Source organism: Haliotis rubra, unplaced genomic scaffold (genome assembly GCF_003918875.1).
Source record: "Haliotis rubra isolate DU_JTF1 unplaced genomic scaffold, ASM391887v1 Scf828, whole genome shotgun sequence".
In the NCBI taxonomy this organism is placed as follows: Eukaryota; Metazoa; Mollusca; class Gastropoda; order Lepetellida; family Haliotidae; genus Haliotis; species Haliotis rubra.
Window position 1 is genome coordinate 51,879 of NW_025767555.1, and position 26,945 is coordinate 78,823.

General features: G+C 40.8%; 1 protein-coding gene across 1 annotated transcript; it reads right to left on the reverse strand.

Annotated features, from left to right (window-relative positions):
• Positions 1-187: 187 nt before the first annotated feature.
• LOC124262216 (ribose-5-phosphate isomerase-like) lies at positions 188-26,703 on the reverse strand. The gene is made up of 9 exons (XM_046696686.1): positions 26,512-26,703; positions 22,518-22,578; positions 10,975-11,030; positions 9,733-9,792; positions 7,806-7,939; positions 6,333-6,474; positions 3,743-3,848; positions 3,039-3,163; positions 188-429 (listed from the first exon to the last, which is right to left on the reverse strand). The coding sequence occupies exons 1-9, from the start codon at positions 26,686-26,688 to the stop codon at positions 403-405; spliced, it is 888 nt and encodes a 295-aa protein (XP_046552642.1). The 5' UTR covers positions 26,689-26,703; the 3' UTR covers positions 188-402.
• Positions 26,704-26,945: the final 242 nt, after the last annotated feature.

The window sequence follows — 26,945 nt, forward strand, 5'->3', positions numbered from 1 at the left end:
CTTTATCATAGACTTAGGCTGGTCATAGTGCTGCAATCACCTTGTCAATAGGGTGCAGACCAATGTGTTCCTTGTTTTACACATGGGTGGCCTTGCCCGGAATTTTAATCTGTTGTCTTTAATTGAAGCTTGTTTATTTCAAAAACATTTCTGTTTGTACTATACCGTGTATTTTCAAAAGTCTAGGAACTTGACCAGAGCATGCTTTAAGTCAACCCTGGCAACTGACATTATGTTTTAACACCAATATGTGGACAATCTACACTTATGAACAACCTTGCATGTGTTTGAGCAGGTACATAACTGTAAACTAGCTAATGATTGGCAAGATGTTTCCGTAGCGATGAGTTCTGTGTAGCATGTATGAGCAATAAAATCAGGTGATGAACAAGCTCCTCTGCATCACTTGCTTCTTCCATTGGCTTCAGTCTGCAAACAGAAAAGAACGAGTAAGTGAAAACTATCCATAATGTTTGCTGGGCCTGCAAGTGCCCACCCACTGATAATATGGCTCTTTTTAAAGAACCTCTGACTTAAAATACTATGAAAATTGAAAATAAATTATTAAATTAAACAAGAAGACAAAGTCATCAATATCCCCCGCAATGGCAAAATACTCTTCATGATTATGTCTATGAGTTATGATTATGTCAAATATTTAGGTGTGTATATAGAAAAGTGGAAGGAGAGTATTGAAAGGTTTTGAAAGTTCTGCTCCAGAAAGGAGCACTATCACCAATTTCAGTCTAAGTCAAACTTGTTGCCATGGAAATGACAAAAATATTTTATTCAGAATTCCAAAACTACCAAAAGGCACCAGTACACCACCAGATCTATCTATGTGCCAAGTTTGGTGAAGAAATATCGAACAGTTTTAGAGTTCAGCTCCGGAAAAGAGCACTACCACAATTTCAGGCTAAGTCAAACTTGTTGCCATGGAAACGCCAAAAATATTTTATTCAGAATTCCAAAACAACCAAAAGGCACCAGTAGACCACCAGATCTATCTATGTGCCAAGTTTGGTGAAGAAATAGTGAATGGTTTTAGAGTTCTGCTCCGGAAAAGAGCACTACCACAATTTCAGTCAAAGTCGAACTTGTTGCCATAGAAACGCCAAAAATGTTTTATTCAGAATTCCAAAACTACCAAAAGGCACCAGTACACCACCAGATCTATCTATGTGCCAAGTTTTGTGATGAAATAATGAACGGTTTTAGAGTTCTGCCCCAGAAAAGAGCACTACCACCAATTTCAGTCAAAGTCGAACTTGTTGCCATGGAAACGCCAAAAATATTTAATTCAGAATTCCAAAACTACCAAAAGGCACCAGTACACCACCAGATCTATCTATGTGCAAAGTTTTGTGATGAAATAATGAACGGTTTTAGAGTTCTGCCCCAGAAAAGAGCACTACCACCAATTTCAGTCAAAGTCGAACTTGTTGCCATGGAAACGCCAAAAATATTTAATTCAGAATTCCAAAACTACCAAAAGGCACCAGTACACCACCAGATCTATCTATGTGCCAAGTTTGGTGAAGAAATATCGAACAGTTTTAGAGTTCAGCTCCGGAAAAGAGCACTACCACAATTTCAGGCTAAGTCAAACTTGTTGCCATGGAAACGCCAAAAATATTTTTTTCAGAATTCCAAAACTACCAAAAGGCACCAGTACACCATCAGATCTATCTATGTGCCAAGTTTTGTGATGAAATAATGAACGGTTTTAGAGTTCTGCCCCAGAAAAGAGCACTACCACCAATTTCAGTCAAAGTCGAACTCGTTGCCATGGAAACGCCAAAAATATTTAATTCAGAATTCCAAAACTACCAAAAGGCACCAGTACACCACCAGATCCATGTATGTGCCAAGTTTGGTGAAGAAATATTGAACGGTTTTAGAGTTCTGCTCCGGAAAAGACAAACGTGCACGGCGAACGGACGGTCGGACGGACGCACGGACAGAGTCCATTTTAATACCCCCCGAAAAACGCGTTGAGGGGGATAAAAATCATACACATAAATCATCAGTTATTAAGGAGGACCTGAGAGTAATGGCCTTACTGATCCTCTGACTATGTTTATAACAAACATGCTTATAATGAACTGATAGATTGAAATGTGTGTTTTGTTCACAATGTTTGTCGGCCTGTAGGTGCACACCAATTGATATAACGGCCTTGGTTAAAGATGATACTCTGACTAAAATAATATGAAAATGGAAAAATACCCTAAATATGAATTATTGTTTATTTAGGATGGCTTGAGAGTCTTGGATTTACTGATCCTCCTCTGACTGTTTATAATGTGCACCCTTATAACAGACTGATGGATATAAAGGGCTGATGGATATAACAGACTGGTGGATATAGCATGGATATAACGGACTGATGGATATAACAGACTGATGGATATAACATGGATATAATGGACTGATGACATAACAAACTGATGGTTATAACAAACTAATGGTTATAACAAACTGATGGATATAACGGGCTGATGGATATAACGGACTGATGGATATAACGGACTGATGGATATAATGAACTGGTTTTGTGCCGGCCACTTGCTGTGTATTTCAGACAAATTGTGTATAACGGACTATGGTTATAATGAACTACAATTAGAGGTCCCTTTGAGTTTGTTACAACCATAAAGATTATCACATATTGAGGAGGGCCTGAGATTCATTGAGTGAGTGAGTATGGTTTTACACCGCTTTTACCAATATCACGACAGGGGACACCACAAATAAGCCTCACACATTGTACCCATGTGGGGAATTGAACCCGGGTCTTCGGCGTGACGAGCGAACGCTTTAACCACTAGGCTACCCCACTGCCCCTGAGATTCATTGAAATACAGGAGCAAGCGTTACAGACTCCCAGATGCATGTAATATTGAAAACTGGCGTTTACTCTTCCTTGGATCCTCACAGAAAGACAAGCATGGAGTACTCTCACTCTATTCTTTCCCTGGACAACTCATGGTGACATTATGTTGAGAGGATGGCTGCAGTAAAGAGTGTGGCCTCACCTTGTGAGCTAATGGTTGTGTCTCTGGTGTCAACCACGGTGCGGACCTTGTCTTCACCTTTCCGTCTGTGGTGCCGAAGTATACCATCTTGGCCATCTTGATGAAGAGACCGGTCTCAACGACTCCTGCAACAAGAGACACAACACTGACACAGTACACCAACATGAAGATCCGATTAGAATTGATCTTCAGTAACCCATGCTTGTTGTAAGAGGCGACCAATGGGATGGGTGGTCAGGGTCGTTAACTGGGTTGACACATGTCATCGTATCCCAAGTGTGTAGATCGATGCTCATGCTATTAATCACAGGATTGTCTGGTCCAGACATGATTATTTACAGATCGTCGTCATATAGCTCAAATGTTGCTGAGTGCTGTGTTAAACAAAATACGAACCAACCTTTCATTTCACATCAGCATACAAAAGCAACTGAAAAATATAACTATTTTTCAACCAGTGACTTTCAGAATTGTTTATATGCTGCACTCAGCAATATTCCAGCTGTATGATGGTAGTCTGCAATACTATTGAGTCTGGATGAGTCAGTCCAGTGATTAACATCATGAACATCGACTCCTCGATAAGGTCACAATGACATGTATCAGCCAAGTCTGACCACCTGCAGGCCTTTGATGAAAATCTTTTGAAAACCAAGAACCAGGTTTCTTTCGGTTTGAATATTGAAGTAATAGACAAGACTTACCTGGAATAGATGTGATGGTGAAGTTGACCTTTTCCCAGTCATAAGTCTTTGTTTCTTCAAAAACCCAGTCCAGGATCAAGTTGCCATTGTCTGTCACGACTGGTCCCTGTAGAAAAATATCAGGATGAACCTAACACTGAAATCCTTTTTTTTTTTCATGTTTCACTTGCTTGATAACGGTATTAGAACCTACACCGAAACAACGTTCACACTGTTAGAAAGACGTTGTTCATCCATATATTGTTATCCTTCCTTAGTGCCCCAACTTCTAACTGCCGCTCAAAGAATCTTTTTCATGATGTTTCCTGTTTTAAAAATGAGTGAGTTTAGTTTCACGCCGTTTTCTAGGAATATTCCAGCTATATCATGACGAGGGACCCCAGAAATGGGCTTCACATATTGCACCCGTGTGGAGCATCAAACCCAGGTCTTCATTGGGGCGAGCAAATGCTTTAACCACTAGGCTACCCCACAGCCCCTTTAAACATGAATGATGTAAAGATTTTATATTGTTGTTTACAGACCATATGTGTGTCAATGATAAAGTACTGACTGAGTTTGGGTTTACGCCACTTTTAGCAATATTCCAGGTATATCACGGCAGGGGACACCAGAAATGGGCTTCACTCATTGTACCCATGTGGGGATTCGAACCCGGGTCTTCGGCGTGACGAGCAAACGCTTTAACACTAGACTACCCCACCGCCCCCAATGATAAAGTAAGCAGTTAGTGAAGGGTATGACTGTTGACATCAATGACCCATCTTCAATATGTTTTATGGAATTATAATCATAACAAGTGTTTGCCACTGATATGCCTGAAATGACTGGTGTCTGCATAATCACCACACGAAAAAACATCCACACTTTAAGTAAATCTACTCAATGAAATTTTCAGTGTTTACACTTACATAAACCACAAAATATGACAATTGTCAAAATGTTGGGCATAAATTCGGTTCCCAAGAAATTAAACTTCATGAGTTGTGAGATACTGTCACCATGCACAGTAAATGGCGAGAAAATAAATTATACCTCAAGGCATCGAATGCTCAATTTTCAATAAAAAAATATTCATTTTAAAAAATTATATCCTGTACAAATTTTCTGACAAGACATGTTTTATCTTATTAAAAGCAACCTACACATATGGATATACTGAAACCAAAATTGATTATTTAAGGACACATTTTTCAACTGTTCCATGGCCACAGTAACATGAGCACCCCTTCAACAGCTTCATCTGTTTCATCACATCGTGTGATATAACCCTGTCCTTGAGCAACATCTGGAACAGCATACAGCATCCCACTGTGTTCATGAACCGATCTATACACGCAGACTTTCTCAAATACTCCGTGTCAGAATCCTTTATTCTGTTCAAAATTTATTCATTATAAAGTTCTTGTTTAGCCAAATTCTCAGGTATCACCACACTACTCAATATGATATTGAATCACAGATATACACCATCCAATTAGGGCAGCTACTTATACACTATGAGGGGAATCCAATATGTATCATGAATATAGAGTAACAAATACAAATATTTTTAACGAATACAGTGGTTGTAATATTTATTACATTCCATAACAACAAATGAAATTCATTGCCAGAAAACCACTGTATAATGTCAAATTTCATTAAAATGTACCTCAAAATGTCTGAAGTGACACCATAGTTGGAATAATTCATACAATTTTTCAATGGAATATTTTTTTTATATTTGTTTGGTTATATCTATTATTTCTGCAAGATTTGCATCATTATTTCTATTTATGTTGTAATATTTATGTCATTACATCTATAGCTTCTGTTTAATATCTCATTAGCGGTACATCTATTTATTTTGTATGATATATTTCTTTACATTAATATATTTTGTTGATTACTTCAGTGGCTCCAATTCAACTGAGATTTGTATATATAGATATAAACATGTTGGCAAAGAAATATAAGACTTCTTTCTGTGAATTAAGGCCTCAAACATCAGGAAACCAAACATAACAAAATTTTAGCTGTTTAGCTACTGACGACTGTCAGGTTCTTGTCTGGTAGATCCTGTACTGGAATTATAAAGACAGACAAGGCAAATATCATAGCTTAACTTCACAAACAACTTAGTCATTCGAACCTCCTGTTGTATATATGTTTTGACTGTACAATCATCACAATCATAAATGTAGGCTGTTGCAATGATTTCAAAACTTTTCTAACCAAATAACTCATTTTCATATCTGATCCTGACAAATCGCCATTGCTTTACTTCACTATGAAGACTGTTAACACGATCCCATAATTGTGTCAGTTTTGTGTCAAAGTGACCTCCTTTCTGTACATCCTGTTTTTGCCAGCCGGATCAACTCAACAATGTCATGACCATGCCACGGTTAGTCAGTCTGCCTGTCACCTAAGTTGTGCATCAAACAACTCAAAGTTTTCTTTGTCGCCATCCTATGGTTTTAACTGTTTGTTTTCGGCACCAACTTTTGGTTAACCAGTCCTGCAGGCTGTGTTCAATGACTAACCACTTTCTGCATCACTACTTTATAGTTAGCCAGTCTTCCAAATTGTATGTCTAAAAACTCACCGCTTTCTTTGTCGCCATCCTTAGGTTAGCAAGTCCACCCAGCTGTTTTTCAATCTTCAACTTGATCGGCTTGTAGGCAAGTGGAATGACTTCAATGGAGACACCTCGCTTCCATGTGGTCCCAAGCTTGTCAACATCTTTCCTGAATGAGGCAGATTCAACAGAAAGTACAATATACAATGGCTGTAAGCAGAGGCCCAGATAAGCTGCGTATTTGGGTAAAATAGGCACAGAAAATTTCCAATTACGCATTGAAAAATAATTGTTGCGTACCAATTACGCATTTAAAATGTTAGATAAGCACAGAGTTTAAAACATATGCGTAAGGAATATGTCTATAAAAATCACTTGCGTAATGAAAAGGACATTGATTGGTATCAAGTTGTACTGTTAGTATAGGACTAGTGTTGTACTGTCAGTATAGGATGAGGGATTTTGTATGAAATCATTTCCATTATATTTAAGTTGGTTTTACTTCAGTATGACATAAGGCAGTACATACCTGCTTAGTAAACTTACTCAATGACATATACTTAGGTGAGTAAACTCAATGAAATACCCATATATTTGAAAGCAGTGGGTAACGGAAAATGAAATACCCACTCAACATTCATAATACCCACTCCAAAAAAATACAGTGGGTACAGTACCTACATGAGCTAAATCTTATCTGGAGCTCTGCTGTAAGCTTTACCAATCTTGCACCAGCCACTTCTCATATACTAGTCAAGTACCATGAAGTTTGAAGCATTCGTAAAAAAGTCTTTCAAACTAATGGAGCTTTTTAACAGTGATGACAAGTCATAAACATGTGCCCCTCGGGTGAAGCCTTTGTCAGAATTAACACTGTCTAATTCATATAACAGGAAAGATTTGAATATTTTTTTCAGTGGGCAGTAAAATTGTCACAATTTAAAGTGACATGTAGATGCTTGAGAAAATGTTCTATTTGTCCAGACTAATAGAGTTGCGGCAAATCACAACAGTGACTCACAGCATAGTTACAAAACACACCATCGATTAGTCATGGAAAACAGTAAACACTAGGCTATGAAGGAATAAATGGTGTGCTATGAACATGATGAAACACAATAATCAAGGTCACACAGAGTAAAGTCCTACAACAACATCATTAAGAATACCAACAACACAATGATGTACTGTTTGTTTGTAGGTGGTTTTCATGCTGCAGTTAGCAATATTCTGGCTATATGGCAGTGGTCTGTGAATAATAGAATCTGGACCATACAATCCAGTGATCAACATCATGAGCATCGATCTACGGAGTTGGGATACATGTGTCAACCAAGTTAGAGAGCCTGACCACCCGATCCCATTAGTGGCGCCTTACGACAAGCATGGGTTACTGAAGATCAATTCTAACCTAGATCTTCATGGGTCCTCCGTGTTATAGATTTTTTAGCTACTTCCTGGAATCACCACATAAAAAAACAAAACAATGTCTGACTTTACCTGGAATCAGCTATAACGATGAAGTCACGGGCGCAGGACGCCACGATCTTCTCCTGGGTGAGGCAGCCTCCGCCCCCCTTTATCAGGTCCAGGTTGGCATCAGCCTCGTCCGCTCCATCGATGGCAACATCCAGCTGTATGAAACAGACACATGTCAATCATGGAGGCAATCGCAACCGACAGTAGCTCACTCTACTTGATGTCATGACCACATTACCACTCCCACAAGTTGGCAGTTACACCAATTATATTTCCCTTCATAAAATCTACTATGTATGTTCGATGTTCCTTATAGAATGATGCATAATGGTATACCTTAATGGTTCCAGTTATAATGTAGGGACAATGTCTGTGTTTGACTGCAACACGTTAGCCTTCGTTTTGCATCATAATGTGTTATATGTTTTGATGAACTGGCTAAACAATTCCTAAAATAATTTAAAAATGATAATCAAACAAGACAAATTACAATAACTCTAAATTCACTTACAAATACAAAAAGAAGGAACAGGCATATCTATGAACATTACAGCCCTGGCATGAAGCCAAATATGCATCTAAAGAGGATCTAAATTTATTACCACCTCGCAGGTTTGTACAATGTACTAATACGTTATTTGTGGAGTTTATTTCATGCCAGTGAACAAACTGTCAGTTATTCTCCATGTAAAGCATGTGCATTGTATACGATTTATGATTTACATAAGGAAATCCCAGCGTCTATTCATGTGTTACTTTAAGTGTGTCAAATGTGGCTTTATACGATGACAACAGCTGGACGCCTCACATTCAGTATCAACGTGTAACACACTGACTACAATGGCTTCTTGTATTCCTGCCTGTATTTAACCAATAAAAATAAATCAACAGTGAGTGAGTGAGTGAGTGAGTGGGTGGGTGGGTGAGTGGGTGAGTGGGTGAGTGAGTGAGTGAGTGAGTGAGTGAGTGAGTGAGTGAGTGAGTGAGTGAGTTGGGTTTAGTGTTGCTTTTAGCAATATTTAAGCAATATCACAGCAGGGGACATCAGCAAATGGGCTTCACACATTGTACCCAAGTGGGGAATTGAACTCAAGTCTTTGGCATGACAAGCAGACACTTAAACCACACTGCCCCAATTCTATATACAAGGAAGAAAGGAGTGAGTGAGTGAGTTGGGTTTTATGCCGCTTTTCATGTTGTTTCCTGTTTTAAAAATGAGTGAGTTTAGTTTCACGCTGTTTTTAGTAATATCTAGTGTTGGGAATCGGAAACCAAATCCACTATCGATTATCGGAGGATTGTGGTGAACGATTATCGATTATAATCGAAATATATACATTTTTAATGAAATCACCAATTTGAAGGGTTTTTCACCAGGTTTTTTCTAATAAATGTTCCTTATAACTAATACTGTCATGCAATGAAATGCACAGATGCAAGAAAGACACTGGAATTGTAATTAAACAATAAAAGTGGTTAAAATTTTACAATGCGCACAGCTTTACGCTGTTGAGCGCATGTTTGTTCGTGAATATTCGTCAAATTTAATTGCTAGTTTACTTCATTCAACGTGTGTTAAACTAAAACAACAAAATTCCAATTAATCGAAAATATGTTTTTTTACAATCGATAATCATTTTTAATCCTTCTTTCGATTGATTTACAATTATTTTCGATCATCGGAACACCACTAGTAATATCCCAGCAATGTCACGGCAAGGGACACCAGAAATGGGCTTCACATATTGTACCCATGCGGGGAATCGAACCTTGGCCTTTGGCGTGACGAGCGAACACTTTAACCACTAGGCTATCTCACCGCCCCTGGAGGAAAGGACACACAGGTGATGCTGCAATTTGTTTTCTGAGTAGTTTATGCTTGTTTCTAGACATGCAACTCAAAATTAGTTTGAAGATTGATTTCCGTTTGACTGTTTCTCTGTCTCACCTCTGGATTTCTCTCCAAGCTCCCCAGCGTCAGGTTATGTTCCTGTATCAGCTGCTTAGCCTACAATCAAACAGTCGACTTTATAGTCCACCATGTTACAGACAAACGTTTTTTATTCAACACCACACTGAGCATATCCTCAAACCATATCATGATGAGTAGGCCATCTAGGGATCTACTTGAGCAAATATTCATGGCATCTATTAACGTTATCTATTATGTTGTCTTATGACCACCAAAAGTTGCTTGGTATCTCTTCTAACAGAACTACTATAGAGGGAATAATCTCATCTCATCATGTTTCATATGATGTAAAGTTCAGTAACAGGTTTAGGTGATTTGCCTGATCAGTCGTCCAGTATTTGCAATATGTATGGAATTCATATGTCTGTATAAGCTGACAATTTCAGGAAGTATTTGCAACATGTATGGAATTAATATGTCTGTATAAGCTGACAATTTCAGGAAGTATTTGTAACATGTATGGAATTAATATGTCTGTATAAGCTGACAATTTCAGGAAGTATTTGTAAACAATGGATAGACGTCAAAACAATGAAAGTCAAACAAACTAAAACTGACACAAACTATGGTCCACTATTCCAAACAAGTGACCAGATTCGTTTCATTCCTTTTGTGATTTTGAAGCTAATTAGATTTGCTCCGTATAGGAAGAGCTTGTGATGGGGTATTGTTGTTTGTAGTGTACAACACACATAGCCAACTAAACCTTGCCTTATGGTCTGTAACTGTGTAACATACAAAGATAGAAATAATGTTAGTTTTAGACAGACATATCCCAGTTCAGGCCAGACCTGTTGGCTCAGCCCTCTCGTCCTCCATACAAGCATTATGTGTCATATGTCATGCTCCTTGTTTGTCTTTTTCCTTTTTCTCTTTTCTTCATGTTTCAATTCATATTTCCAAAATAAAATTAGTATTTCACTGGAAGAAGAATGTTTGCTCTCAAGCTATGGGCATAGAAAAAGCTTTCACGACCAGCAAGTTGAGAAAAATATATGGAAAGAAAACTTTGTTAAGTAACCTGGTATAGCTGCTTGTTCTGTAATACTCCACATCTCCCTAAATCATGGTAAATAGCCAAAGACATGACTACAGTCATACCTGACCTGTATTAAAAGGTTCATAGTGAAATAATGAAGAGCTTATGAGCTACACAATCAAACATGGCGGACAGATATCATTTGGGTGAAGGATGATATTTGAGGACAAGTTAAGTACCTGGAATGAGGTTGGAATGCAGACAAGATTGAGTTTTTCTTCCTTGACTCTCTGGACTGGAAGAAAATAGGAAACAACTTGCATATTACCATACACATTCTACATGCTACACTAAAACATCAATGTAATAACATCAATTATTAATTTGATGAAAATTCAGCAAAAGCATGTAAACATGAGTCAACCTTCTTTTAAATGCAAGTGTTGGATGGGTTCCACCTGAGTGACCAACAGGGTGGGCTTGGGTTGTGTCATGTGTTGGATGGGTTCCACCTGAGTGACCAACAGGATGTGCTTGGCGTTGTGTCAAGTGTTGGATGGGTTCCACCTGAGTGACCAACAGGATGTGCTTGGGTTGTGTCAAGTGTTGGATGGGTTCCACCTGAGTGACCAACAGGATGTGCTTGGGTTGTGTCATGTGTTGGATGGGTTCCACCTGAGTGACCAACAGGATGTGCTGGGTTGTGTCAACTGTTGGATGGGTTCCACCTGAGTGACCAACAGGATGGGCTTGGGTTGTGTCATGTGTTGGATGGGTTCCACCTGAGTGACCAACAGGATGTGCTTGGGTTGTGTCATGTGTTGGATGGGTTCCACCTGAGTGACCAACAGGATGTGCTTGCGTTGTGTCATGTGTTGGATGGGTTCCACCTGAGTGACCAACAGGATGTGCTTGGGTTGTGTCATGTGTTGGATGGGTTCCACCTGAGTGACCAACAGGATGTGCTTGCGTTGTGTCATGTGTTGGATGGGTTCCACCTGAGTGACCAACAGGATGTGCTTGGGTTGTGTCATGTGTTGGATGGGTTCCACCTGAGTGACCAACAGGATGTGCTTGGGTTGTCAACTGTTGGATGGGTTCCACCTGAGTGACCAACAGGGTGGGCTTGCGTTGTGTCATGTGTTGGATGGGTTCCACCTGAGTGACCAACAGGATGTGCTTGCGTTGTGTCATGTGTTGGATGGGTTCCACCTGAGTGACCAACAGGATGTGCTTGGTTTGTGTCATGTGTTGGATGGGTTCCACCTGGAGTGACCAACAGGATGTGCTTTGAGTTGTGTCAAGTGTTGGATGGGTTCCACCTGAGTGACCAACAGGATGTGCTGGGTTTGTCAACTGTTGGATGGGTTCCACCTGAGTGACCAACAGGATGGGCTTGGCGTTGTGTCATGTGTTGGATGGGTTCCACCTGAGTGACCAACAGGATGTGCTTGGGTTGTGTCATGTGTTGGATGGGTTCCACCTGAGTGACCAACAGGATGTGCTTGGGTTGTGTCATGTGTTGGATGGGTTCCACCTGAGTGACCAACAGGATGTGCTTGGGTTGTGTCATGTGTTGGATGGGTTCCACCTGAGTGACCAACAGGATGTGCTTGGGTTGTGTCATGTGTTGGATGGGTTCCACCTGAGTGACCAACAGGATGTGCTTGGGTTGTGTCATGTGTTGGATGGGTTCCACCTGAGTGACCAACAGGATGTGCTTGGGTTGTGTCATGTGTTGGATGGGTTCCACCTGAGTGACCAACAGGATGTGCTTGGGTTGTGTCATGTGTGTTGGATGGGTTCCACCTGAGTGACCAACAGGATGTGCTTGGTTGTGTCATGTGTTGGATGGGTTCCACCTGAGTGACCAACAGGATGTGCTTGGGTTGTGTCATGTGTTGGATGGGTTCCACCTGAGTGACCAACAGGATGTGCTTGGGTTGTGTCATGTGTTGGATGGGTTCCACCTGAGTGACCAACAGGATGTGCTTGGGTTGTGTCATGTGTTGGATGGGTTCCACCTGAGTGACCAACAGGATGGGATTTGGTTGTGTCATGTGTTGGATGGGTTCCACCTGAGTGACCAACAGGATGTGCTTGGGTTGTGTCATGTGTTGGATGGGTTCCACCTGAGTGACCAACAGGATGTGCTGGGTTGTCAACTGTTGGATGGTTCCACCTGAGTGACCAACAGGATGGGCTTTGGGTTGTGTCATGTGTTGGATGGGTTCCACCTGAGTGACCAACAGGATGTGCTTGGGTTGTGTCAAGTGTTGGATGGGTTCCACCTGGAGTGACCAACAGGATGGAGCTTGGGTTGTGTCATGTGTTGGATGGGTTCCACCTGAGTGACCAACAGGATGGGCTTGGGTTGTGTCATGTGTTGGATGGGTTCCACCTGAGTGACCAACAGGATGTGCTTGCGTTGTGTCAAGTGTTGGATGGGTTCCACCTGAGTGACCAACAGGATGTGCTTGGGTTGTGTCATGTGTTGGATGGGTTCCACCTGAGTGACCAACAGGATGTGCTTGGGTTGTGTCATGTGTTGGATGGGTTCCACCTGAGTGACCAACAGGATGGGCTTGGGTTGTGTCATGTGTTGGATGGGTTCCACCTGAGTGACCAACAGGATGTGCTTGGGTTGTGTCATGTGTTGGATGGGTTCCACCTGAGTGACCAACAGGATGTGCTTGGGTTGTGTCATGTGTTGGATGGGTTCCACCTGAGTGACCAACAGGATGTGCTTGGGTTGTGTCATGTGTTGGATGGGTTCCACCTGAGTGACCAACAGGATGTGCTTGGGTTGTGTCATGTGTTGGATGGGTTCCACCTGAGTGACCAACAGGATGTGCTTGGGTTGTGTCAAGTGTTGGATGGGTTCCACCTGAGTGACCAACAGGATGTGCTGGGTTGTGTCAAGTGTTGGATGGGTTCCACCTGAGTGACCAACAGGATGGGCTTGGTTGTGTCATGTGTTGGATGGGTTCCACCTGAGTGACCAACAGGATGTGCTTGGGTTGTGTCATGTGTTGGATGGGTTCCACCTGAGTGACCAACAGGATGTGCTTGGGTTGTGTCATGTGTTGGATGGGTTCCACCTGAGTGACCAACAGGATGTGCTTGGGTTGTGTCAAGTGTTGGATGGGTTCCACCTGAGTGACCAACAGGATGTGCTTGGGTTGTGTCATGTGTTGGATGGGTTCCACCTGAGTGACCAACAGGATGTGCTTGGGTTGTGTCATGTGTTGGATGGGTTCCACCTGAGTGACCAACAGGATGTGCTTGGGTTGTGTCATGTGTTGGATGGGTTCCACCTGAGTGACCAACAGGATGTGCTGGGTTGTGTCATGTGTTGGATGGGTTCCACCTGAGTGACCAACAGGATGTGCTTGGGTTGTGTCATGTGTTGGATGGGTTCCACCTGAGTGACCAACAGGATGTGCTTGGGTTGTGTCATGTGTTGGATGGGTTCCACCTGAGTGACCAACAGGATGTGCTTGGGTTGTGTCATGTGTTGGATGGGTTCCACCTGAGTGACCAACAGGATGTGCTGGGTTGTCAACTGTTGGATGGGTTCCACCTGAGTGACCAACAGGGTGGGCTTGCGTTGTGTCATGTGTTGGATGGGTTCCACCTGAGTGACCAACAGGATGTGCTTGCGTTGTGTCATGTGTTGGATGGGTTCCACCTGAGTGACCAACAGGATGTGCTTGGGTTGTGTCATGTGTTGGATGGGTTCCACCTGAGTGACCAACAGGATGTGCTGGGTTGTCAACTGTTGGATGGGTTCCACCTGAGTGACCAACAGGGTGGGCTTTGCGTTGTGTCATGTGTTGGATGGGTTCCACCTGAGTGACCAACAGGATGTGCTTGCGTTGTGTCATGTGTTGGATGGGTTCCACCTGAGTGACCAACAGGATGTGCTTGGGTTGTGTCATGTGTTGGATGGGTTCCACCTGAGTGACCAACAGGATGTGCTTGCGTTGTGTCATGTGTTGGATGGGTTCCACCTGAGTGACCAACAGGATGTGCTTAGGTTGTGTCATGTGTTGGATGGGTTCCACCTGAGTGACCAACAGGATGTGCTTGGGTTGTGTCATGTGTTGGATGGGTTCCACCTGAGTGACCAACAGGATGTGCTGGGTTGTCAACTGTTGGATGGGTTCCACCTGAGTGACCAACAGGGTGGGCTGCTAGTGTTGTGTCATGTGTTGGATGGGTTCCACCTGAGTGACCAACAGGATGTGCTTGCGTTGTGTCAAGTGTTGGATGGGTTCCACCTGAGTGACCAACAGGATGTGCTGGGTTGTGTCATGTGTTGGATGGGTTCCACCTGAGTGACCAACAGGATGTGCTTGGGTTGTGTCATGTGTTGGATGGGTTCCACCTGAGTGACCAACAGGATGTGCTTGGGTTGTGTCATGTGTTGGATGGGTTCCACCTGAGTGACCAACAGGATATGCTTGGGTTGTGTCATGTGTTGGATGGGTTCCACCTGAGTGACCAACAGGATGTGCTGGGTTGTCAACTGTTGGATGGGTTCCACCTGAGTGACCAACAGGGTGGGCTTGCGTTGTGTCATGTGTTGGATGGGTTCCACCTGAGTGACCAACAGGATGTGCTGGGTTGTGTCAAGTGTTGGATGGGTTCCACCCTGAGTGACCAACAGGGTAGGCTTGAGGTTGTGTCATGTGTTGGATGGGTTCCACCTGAGTGACCAACAGGGTGGGCTTGGCGTTGTGTCATGTGTTGGATGGGTTCCCACCTGAGTGACCAACAGGATGTGCTGCGTTGTGTCAAGTGTTGGATGGGTTCCACCTGAGTGACCAACAGGATGTGCTTGGGTTGTGTCATGTGTTGGATGGGTTCCACCTGAGTGACCAACAGGATGTGCTGGGTTGTCAACTGTTGGATGGGTTCCACCTGAGTGACCAACAGGGTGGGCTTGCGTTGTGTCATGTGTTGGATGGGTTCCACCTGAGTGACCAACAGGATGTGCTTGGGTTGTGTCATGTGTTGGATGGGTTCCACCTGAGTGACCAACAGGATGTGCTTGGGTTGTGTCATGTGTTGGATGGGTTCCACCTGAGTGACCAACAGGATGTGCTTGCGTTGTGTCATGTGTTGGATGGGTTCCACCTGAGTGACCAACAGGATGTGCTTGGGTTGTGTCATGTGTTGGATGGGTTCCACCTGAGTGACCAACAGGATGTGCTTGGGTTGTGTCAAGTGTTGGATGGGTTCCACCTGAGTGACCAACAGGATGTGCTGGGTTGTCAACTGTTGGATGGGTTCCACCTGAGTGACCAACAGGGTGGGCTTGCGCTTGTGTCATGTGTTGGATGGGTTCCACCTGAGTGACCAACAGGATGTGCTTGCGCTTGTGTCATGTGTTGGATGGGTTCCACCTGAGTGACCAACAGGATGTGCTTGGGTTGTGTCATGTGTTGGATGGGTTCCACCTGAGTGACCAACAGGATGTGCTGGGTTGTCAACTGTTGGATGGGTTCCACCTGAGTGACCAACAGGGTGGGCTTATGCTGTGTCATGTGTTGGATGGGTTCCACCTGAGTGACCAACAGGATGTGCTTGCGTTGTGTCATGTGTTGGATGGGTTCCACCTGAGTGACCAACAGGATGTGCTTGGGTTGTGTCATGTGTTGGATGGGTTCCACCTGAGTGACCAACAGGATGTGCTGGGTTGTCAACTGTTGGATGGGTTCCACCTGAGTGACCAACAGGGTGGGCTTGCGTTGTGTCATGTGTTGGATGGGTTCCACCTGAGTGACCAACAGGATGTGCTTGCGTTGTGTCATGTGTTGGATGGGTTCCACCTGAGTGACCAACAGGATGTGCTTGGGTTGTGTCATGTGTTGGATGGGTTCCACCTGAGTGACCAACAGGATGTGCTGGGTTGTCAACTGTTGGATGGGTTCCACCTGAGTGACCAACAGGGTGGGCTTGCGTTGTGTCATGTGTTGGATGGGTTCCACCTGAGTGACCAACAGGATGTGCTTGCGTTGTGTCATGTGTTGGATGGGTTCCACCTGAGTGACCAACAGGATGTGCTTGGGTTGTGTCATGTGTTGGATGGGTTCCACCTGAGTGACCAACAGGATGTGCTGGGTTGTCAACTGTTGGATGGGTTCCACCTGAGTGACCAACAGGGGTGGGCTTAAGCGTTGTGTCATGTGTTGGATGGGTTCCACCTGAGTGACCAACAGGATGTGCTTAGCGTTGTGTCATGTGTTGGATGGGTTCCACCTGAGTGACCAACAGGATGTGCTTGGGTTGTGTCATGTGTTGGATGGGTTCCACCTGAGTGACCAACAGGATGTGCTTAGCGTTGTGTCATGTGTTGGATGGGTTCCACCTGAGTGACCAACAGGATTAGCTTGGGTTGTGTCATGTGTTGGATGGGTTCCACCTGAGTGACCAACAGGATGTGCTTAAGGTTGTGTCATGTGTTGGATGGGTTCCACCTGAGTGACCAACAGGATGTGCTGGGTTGTCAACTGTTGGATGGGTTCCACCTGAGTGACCAACAGGGTGGGCTTCATGTTGTGTCATGTGTTGGATGGGTTCCACCTGAGTGACCAACAGGATGTGCTTGCGTTGTGTCAAGTGTTGGATGGGTTCCACCTGAGTGACCAACAGGATGTGCTTGGGTTGTGTCATGTGTTGGATGGGTTCCACCTGAGTGACCAACAGGATGTGCTTGGGTTGTGTCATGTGTTGGATGGGTTCCACCTGAGTGACCAACAGGATGTGCTTGGGTTGTGTCATGTGTTGGATGGGTTCCACCTGAGTGACCAACAGGATGTGCTTGGGTTGTGTCATGTGTTGGATGGGTTCCACCTGAGTGACCAACAGGATGTGCTGGGTTGTCAACTGTTGGATGGGTTCCACCTGAGTGACCAACAGGGTGGGCTTGGGTTGTGTCATGTGTTGGATGGGTTCCACCTGAGTGACCAACAGGATGTGATTGCGTTGTGTCATGTGTTCCACCTGAGTGACCAACAGGATGTGCTGGGTTGTGTCATGTGTTCCACCTGAGTGACCAACAGGATGTGCTTGCGTTGTGTCATGTGTTCCACCTGAGTGACCAACAGGATGTGCTTGGGTTGTGTCATGTGTTGGATGGGTTCCACCTGAGTGACCAACAGGATGTGCTGGGTTGTCAACTGTTGGATGGGTTCCACCTGAGTGACCAACAGGGTGGGCTTGCGTTGTGTCATGTGTTGGATGGGTTCCACCTGAGTGACCAACAGGATGTGCTTGCGTTGTGTCATGTGTTGGATGGGTTCCACCTGAGTGACCAACAGGATGTGCTTGGGTTGTGTCATGTGTTGGATGGGTTCCACCTGAGTGACCAACAGGATGTGCTGGGTTGTCAACTGTTGGATGGGTTCCACCTGAGTGACCAACAGGGTGGGCTTGCGTTGTGTCATGTGTTGGATGGGTTCCACCTGAGTGACCAACAGGATGTGCTTGCGTTGTGTCATGTGTTGGATGTTGTTTGTTTGAAAGTTACTATTCATATTTTTCTTTGTGTGATTTTACAATTCTATGCAAAAACTGATAAAATGTGAAAAAGGGCAAAAGTGAATTCTTACACAAAATGTGGAAATTGAAAAGGTCACCATTACTGATCAGGTACATAAAACATCTATAAATTTACTCTCAACTCAGGTTTAACAATACTAACATGCTTCACGAAGCACACTAAAGCATAAGGAGAACACTTGTGATTTCAGCATTTGATGTCTCAAAGGAAAGGAAAAATCACAATGACTAAGCACATTTCACTGGAACACATTTGAAACAACTGCGATTCTCATAAAACCACAATTCAGAACAATCTGCTGAGTCATTGTGACACTGGGAAACTCCCACGTCATGAAGCTGTGGTTGCATAAACACAAGAGCTGTAAGGAAGGCTGGTCGAGATCCTGCTCACTTTGCACCGCAGAATGTCTTATAAACATTTCAGTTTGCAAAGCCTGTTTTAAAGTAGGAATACGGAAGGATTGTTTCACGTAAATATACTTCATAACATTTGATAGGGATAACAAGATATTTCATACTGTTATGAATTTAAGAGATCAGGGTATCGAAATCCGAACTTATGAATGATCAATTTATTTAAAAGGAAACAGGAATTGTTCAAGTTCCTTGTACTACTGGGACGGTGGGGATAGTCCTGGATATTGCCCTGATTTTCATATTGCGATATATTGCAATAATTTAAGAGATATTGCAATATATATTGTGATATATTGACTGAAATGTTTCTGCCAAAGTGCGTACATCATAAATTCATAATAGCTCTCTGTGTGTGACATCATCTCCTCAGTTGCTGTTACACCATACTTTCAGGCTCCCTGTCCCCATTGTGTATGGCTGTATGCCAATCGTTTACAGATAAATAAAATAATATAGAGCCTTAATGTGGAATATGTTGCACCAACGTTTTGCGAACATAATGATGAAAGGTAATAGTATAACATGATTTTCATAGTCAGTGTTGTTTGCTTAAACGAATGTACTTCAGTGCAGTATGTAATTATTGTTACTGTATGTGATTCATTCAGATTCAATATGTTAACATGAACTATTCCCAAATGAAACAAAAACAAGATTTAGTTGAACTACTTGAGATTAAAATCGCATGTGACCTCCAATAGCTAAGATCCTTGACTGAATGTCATTATACAGTCCTACAATTTTTCTAAGACTCAGGCCTGTAGGATAAATTGATATCATATGCCCCATTATGAAACAAACAAAAATAACAAAATACTGTGAACTGTGAAATGGTCACTCAGAGCCAGAGGCTCTACTAATAAGTCCAAATAAAATTGGTCCATTTGAGGCCACTTAATTCCTCCAAATGAAACCATTCAAACCCACAAAACGTAAAGTATTTGGTAGACTATTTGGCAATTTTGGAGCCACTTATATTGACACTTCCACTTGTAAAATGTTACATGAAACCAACAGAAATAAAAGTATATTTGGAAATTTAGGAGCACATTTGTTTGCTATGGAAATCAAAGGCAGATAATTCAAATGGAGCTAACTCTGGATGACCCAATATATTGCAGAATCTGAACCATATCGTCATAATCGTATCGCGAGATACTGTACCGGTATATACCGGTTTACCGGTAATATTGCACAGCCCTAATACTTAATACAATTTATTCTTTAGCAACATAGAGTACTGCTTGAATTTGAATTAATATCGTCTCATGTGGAGAAAGGGAACTGCTAAATGTGCTCATGTGTAACATGGCATAAACACAGAGACATAAGAATACAAGCTCCATTGAGCATGGAGAAATAATGCCTAGTTCTTATTGAGCACTTTACAGATGATAACACATGACAGGTGAAATATACTAAAAGTAGGTCAAAATCTGATGAGAAGTAAGTTTCTTTGATGTATCCAGTATAAACGTAACTATGACAATATGATAAAAGCATGATCAAGTTAAACTCAATACATAAAAAACCTGAAGAATAACTTAAAATGGGGGCAAATCTACTATTCTGCTTTTGACCATGTGAACTTGGTTACTCATCAATTTCCATGATACACAAAACTCAGTCTCATATGTTGACGAGCAGTGGGGTAGCCTTGTGGTTAAAGCGTTCGCTCCTCACACCGAAGACCTGGGTTCAACTTCAAGGCCCTACATGGGTTTATTGTGGGAAGCCCATTTCTGGTGTCCCCCGATGTGATATTGCAGGAAAATATTATAGCAGCATATAACCATTCCCACTCACATGTCGAACGTATGCTTAAACACAATGACATATCTGATTATCCTTTTAAAAATTTGAGCAGCATAAATCATTATCTACAGTTAGCAGACATATCAGAAATATTTGGTAAGATATTTGGTTTACAGATTTTCATTAGTAGGGGAAGGATTCAGTGTTAAAAACCTTTGTGTGACCAGGGTTTGTAAGAAACCTAGGGCATAGTTGTATTTGGTTAGCTAGTGGGGCATGAAAGAAAAGTAACTCTAACATTAACGATTACCATAACGTGTGTTGATTTGACAATAAGCCTCAGCATCTGTGTTCATTCATATTGATTGTGGTCACACATTTGAAACAGATCAGTCAACACCTGACTGAACTACACTCCTCCAGGATAATCCAACCTACAGGAATACTGTCAATTAAGGCTGTAATGATGCATCGAACTATTGATACATTGCAATTGTTGAGTCTCCGATAGCAATTATTCGATGATAGAAACGAAAAACTATCGATGCATAGTAGGGGTGGGCGATAATACCGGTATACAGGTATATTGCAATTCGAACTTCACAATACGATATATTGCTGTACACATTTCGCGAAACCGATTTACCCGATACGATCGGCAATTTCCGTGACCATGATCGGTAAATTTCGTGATTTGTATTTTCTTTATATTATTATACAATAATAGTTTTGAGAATATTTATTGGTCATATAACTGTATTTGCATGACTTTTAAACCATGTAAAAAATAGATTGGTACCGAAGGCAGACACTTTTTCTCGAGTTCCAAGCTTCAGAGCGAAATCTTCTGTTTGGAAACATTTTCAATTGGTCTCTTGTACAATCAAATCTGAGTCCTGAAAGTAGCCATTGGAATTGTTTCAAAAGAAAGGAACAGTAATTTCATTACCCTGAACCATGTGTTACACTTTCACAATATATTGCAATACATATTGCAATACGCCAACACATATCGCAATATATCGCAATATGAAAATTTTGGCAATACCCAACCCTAATGCATAGTATGTGTGACTATCGATAGTTTAGTAAATTGACTTCCTTAGATAAATGCGCAGCAAAAAATACAGGAAGTACCAGATTCGTTCACTTTGATTTAGAGTTATCTGCCCCTGTTACCTCTTAAACAAACTAGTTCTGGGTTTCAAGTTACTTGTCAGTTATTAAAAGAGGCTGAAACTACTTAAACTGGATTTTATTTGATATAAACTATACATTGATTTGGGAAATGACTTCAAATGAGACAATTTAAGGAGAGAAAAACTACTGCAATAGTACTGCAATAGACTATTGCTATCGCAATAGTTGTCTCCCCCCTCAATAGTCATCCCTACTGTCAATGTGAGTTGCAGACTATACAAAGAGATGAGACAGACCCTGAAACAAATATACCCAATACAGCCCAAGCAAGTCTAGGCTACCACAGTTCCAGCTATGAGCAGACCCGTGAAGATCTGGGTTAAAACTGATTTTCAGTAATCCTTGATGGCGTAAGAGGCAACTAACAGGATCAAGCTCACTGATTTGGTTGACACATGTCATTGTATCCCAATTGCGTAGATCGACGCTGTTGATCACTGGATTATCTGATCCAGACTTGATTATTTACCGACCACCACCATATAGCTGGAATATTGCTGAGTGCAGCGTACAAATAAACTCACTCACAACTACAGCTTCAGCTATGCAAATAACTTAGGAACTCCTTTTTCTGTAAAATATGTTCACTTCAGAGAGTAGATGTTTGTGTAAGAGAGCAGTCATACCTATAACATGGGCTGAAAAATATTGAATTCAAGTTTGAGATTTTCTGCAAATTAGGACCCAATATTGGCCTCTGAGCAGAATAGCCTCCATGTTGGCTGCACTGTGACACACTGCATGACAATGTAAACAAATCATATAAACATGACTGTTAACATGTACGCTGATCCAAACAACACCAACACTGACAGATATGTGTTGAAACAATACCTACCTATCCTCTCTACTGCAAACACTATGGTAGATCCGCTGCCAATACCAACCACTTGGTTGTCCTGGAAAAGAGACAATGTAATTCAAATAACTTCTACGTGATACCCGTAACTATGGTAACTGATGATTGTTTTATGCATGTAGTGATTGGACTTTATTTTATTCAAGTGTGCCACTGTGCTGCAAGGCGCTAATGACTATGGGCTATGTGTGTGTGTCCTTTAAAACAAATCTATCAATCTATAAATCTGACTGGTTGTTTGGAGATGCTGTCATCAGAATAGTATGTGATTTGGGTTGTACCTGAACACGTTAAGCTTCCACAGATATGTTTAGACATTTTGGGGCTTTCTTCAATGTGTCGTGATCTTTTTTCCTCGATACCACATTACATTTTCACATTATTTTCCTCATTACAAATATCTTCATGTGATGCATGAACCCCCAATGAAAGCGATTATGTGAGGGTTAATATAGTCTAGTTTGAAGCTAAAACATTTCCTAAAAATGTGTGTTCCGTGTCATAGTGTTGGGAATTGGTTGAAACCCCACAATTGATGATTGGTTCATTACCAACGAGCAATCATGGAAAAAATTGGTAAGCGACATTTTTCAGATTTTTCTGTTCAAGCTGTTAATGCAGATAGTTATAAAGAAAAAAATGTGTGGTTATCTGTTGTTTTTTGTTTCATTTAGAAACTGCGCAAATTTCACATCCAATGTAAAATGATGCAACTTGCTCTTTCAATGTCATGACATAATTTATCATGGAGAAAAAACTTCCCAGAGTCTTCACAAAATATGCAGTCATGACTTTTCAGCAAGTGAAGTGAGTTTTCTAAGAATTAAACATGTTGTCAGACCCTGACAACTTCAAGGAAATGTTCCATCGTCAAGTGTTTCAAACACTAAACCAGTAGTTCCGAAATCGTTTCTTTGATTATGAGAAAATGTGAACGATTGCTTGGTCATTTGATCACCACGACCAATCTTCGATTATTTCAATTAATTGAAAAACCACTACTGTGTCATGATTACAGTGTACAAAACACAAACATTAATAACGCAAAATGACAACACAATTCAAAATAGACACATGATCAATTACTTCCTTAAACATTTAGCATAAAATATTCAACATTCTCAAATAACTTAACCTTATTTACAGTGTTCGAAATAGCCACTGGCCCGCTAGCCGGTGTCTAGTAAAAATCCAGTCTGTCCAGTAAATCTCAAAAGTCTCTGGCCCGACATGCTAGTGAATTTTCATAGGGTGATTTTGTAAATATATCACTCTCTCCGACTTGTAAAGTTGTAATAGACTTTTAAATCATGCAAGAGTATGGCCTGATAAAAATGTTCATCATAGCAGCTTAATGATGAAACCTGTGTCATGCCGACATCTATTTTGGTAATCATTTACTTCGTTTCTACATTGAACATTCAAATTTCAGGCTAGTGAATTATTTTGTGGGCTAGTAAGTTTCAGGCATAGCAAAATTTGAAAACTATTTCGCACACTGCTTACTTAGAAAAAATATGTTCCTATCTAAGAACACATGGTGATCTTAACTTGTTAGTATGCTTATGTTTTTTAGTGAGTGAGTTTAGTTTTACGCCGCACTCAGCAATATTCCAGCTATATGGCGGCAGTCTGTGAATAATCGAGTCTAGACCAGAAAATCCAGTGATCAACAGCATGAGCATCGATCTGCACAATTGGGAACCGATGCAATGTGTCAACCAAGTCAGCGAGCCTGACCACCCGATCCCGTTGGTCGCCTCTTAAGACAAGCATGGGTTACTGCAGGCACATTTAACCCGGACCTTCATGGGTACTAATGTTTTAGCAAATTCTTCTGCACTATTCATACACATTCATGGAATTCAGGCCATGTAGTAATTTCCGTTGGTTTATGAGATCAACTGACCAAGAATATTGAAATTTGAAGGAAAACAAATGACATTTGACAAAACAATATTAGGATACTGTTATACATTTAGCTGTAAAAAATAAATAAATAAAATAAATAAAATAAAATTAAAATAAATAAAATAAATAAATAAATAAAAAATAAATAAATAAATAAATAAAATAAATAAATAAATAAATAAATAAATAAATAAATAAATAAATAAATAAATAAATAAATAAATAAATAAAATGTTCGTTTCCAGTAACCCTCCTCGACCCTAAATCTTTTGTTAAGCAAGTCAAAATCATGACTGAAGTGCATTTCAACTCATCATTTTCATGATTCTCAGTGTACGTAGGGTTAAAATGGATTGCATTGAATTGACATAATGGACTCTCATTGACAAAACCTGCAAATAAATAACATAAATAATGATTTGATATGGAAATCTTTCAATGTTTCATCACAAGGCATTGTCACTACATGATATGGTATCCTTGAAGACCTTCTCAGGTGCCCACCTGATGCCACTAAAAAATTAAAAAACAGTAAAAAAAAAAGGGGTTAAAACAGACCCAGTTACCCTATTTTTAAAAAGCATTTAATAGGAAACGGACATATTTGTTTTTGGCCTAATGAAAAACAAGTAAAGAGGATATCTCATCTGTTCTCTAAGATTAATAGAACAATGAATATATGTATGCAAATTGAATTTAAAAAACATTTTGATACCAACAATTTATTTTAGGCCACAAAAATGTTTTAACCAACAAACATAAAAATAAAGGCTTAACTTAATGCCTGGTAATGCCTAAAAAGGAGTTAACTACATTGCAAACAGTAATTCAAGAAATAGTCATAGATCCATGTTTTGTTTTTTTAATTTTTAATTTTTATAACATGACATGCATTACATATTCCACACAATCAACAATCATATTTTATTAGTAATATTATAGATCCACTTACAATTTAAAACACATATATTCTGTTTATCTATTTTCTTCTCATTGCTCATTTGTTTTAGATATATACTACTCAAAAGAAATCACAAAACACCTAATCTTTGTATATGACAAAAGTCAATCTGACATATTCACTAAGTCATATGAAAAACCCTTAGTGTTCTAACTTCTGTTGAGTAGCATACATGAATGGCATGGTAAACAAAATGAGGTAAACATTTTCCTGAAATGAATATTATTGGTCAATAGGTGTCAGACAGTATAGTGGAAGTTGTATCGCGTCAGACAATCTGATTTATCAGTGATAATATTTTTAACAGGTGGTGATGCATTAATTGTCTGTCACATTATCGTGTTGTCCCTCATCTTATTTTGACAGTCCACCAAATATGACAACGCTTCTGCCTCAAAACTAATCAAATTATATTGATAAACATAATTAATATATTTCACCAGACATTAAATGTTAATGTATAATTTTTTATTACAAAGAAAACTGCTGGCAAGTGCCTTAGTGCAAATGGATTAGAGGTGACAGTAGTGGCATTTTTTTATGTCAAAGTTCTTAAAAATATACATAATTCTACTGTTATTGTACATATACATAATTCTACTGTTATTGTACATATACAGAATTCTACTGTTATTGTACATATACAGAATTCTACTGTTATTGTACATACACATAACTTTCTCCACACAAAAAGAAAGAAAAATATAATCACCAAATGTTTAATATTATGATATATATAAAATGTCTAAAGCGTTCTATACTCATTTTCCATAACCTATGAGAAAACCACAGCCACTGACCAGCTGATGTCATCCACTGACCAGTTGACCCATGCAGTACGCAACGACCTGTTATGTGTTCAATTAAAATCAAAATTGTTGTTTCTACAAATTGAAGGCAATACAGATGATACCATTAAAAGCTATAAAATTTTGACATGTTCCCCATCAGAGAGTGAAATGCGGTTTCCTTCACTTATCATGTCACTGTCCAAAACATCAATCTAAATATATCTGGAGCACGTGTATCCAAGCCCTTGTTAAATGCATCTCTTTAGAACACAAGTTAGAGTAAGCCTTATCAACAAGAAACACGCGTTACCCTAACGTGATCATCCACTGCCTGGACAGCGGCAGCGCGCTTGCCTGTTGTGATTCCGTCCTCCATGGCCTCTGAAAATGATCTCTTTCCCATTCTAATTAAGTATGATAAGCATAAGGGGCGGTCGCATGGGCTGAATAACAAGTTTCTCACTGGTGAGATTAGTACGCAACTCATGTGTGCTATTCAAGTCGGAAGTGACCTTTGATCGAATCTGAAATTTACTTGCTCCACACAGCATAGTCAAATGAAAAGCAACAAGTTATCATGGAAACGCATTGTTCGGAGTTTGGAGAATTTGGCGCCACATGGTTATTCATGTTTACGACATTTACCTCCCCTATTTAGTAATGTCGCGTAAAAGAGTCATAACTATCTTCAAGTTAAAAACGGACACGAAACACCGAGAGTTTATACATACCGTGATAAGTCTT

What these genes read in the sequence shown, in the direction of transcription:
- LOC124262216 (XM_046696686.1), bottom strand. Translation starts at nt 26,688, where the DNA reads ATGAGTTGCGTACTAATCTCACCAGTGAGAAACTTGTTATTCAGCCCA. An exon ending in CAGTGGATGATCACGTTAGG is followed by an intron (nt 22,579 to 26,511) that starts GTAACGCGTGTT and finishes TCTCTTTTCCAG; the next exon opens with GACAACCAAGTGGTTGGTAT. An exon ending in GCATTCCAACCTCATTCCAG is followed by an intron (nt 9,793 to 10,974) that starts GTACTTAACTTG and finishes GTTTGATTGTAG; the next exon opens with GCTAAGCAGCTGATACAGGA.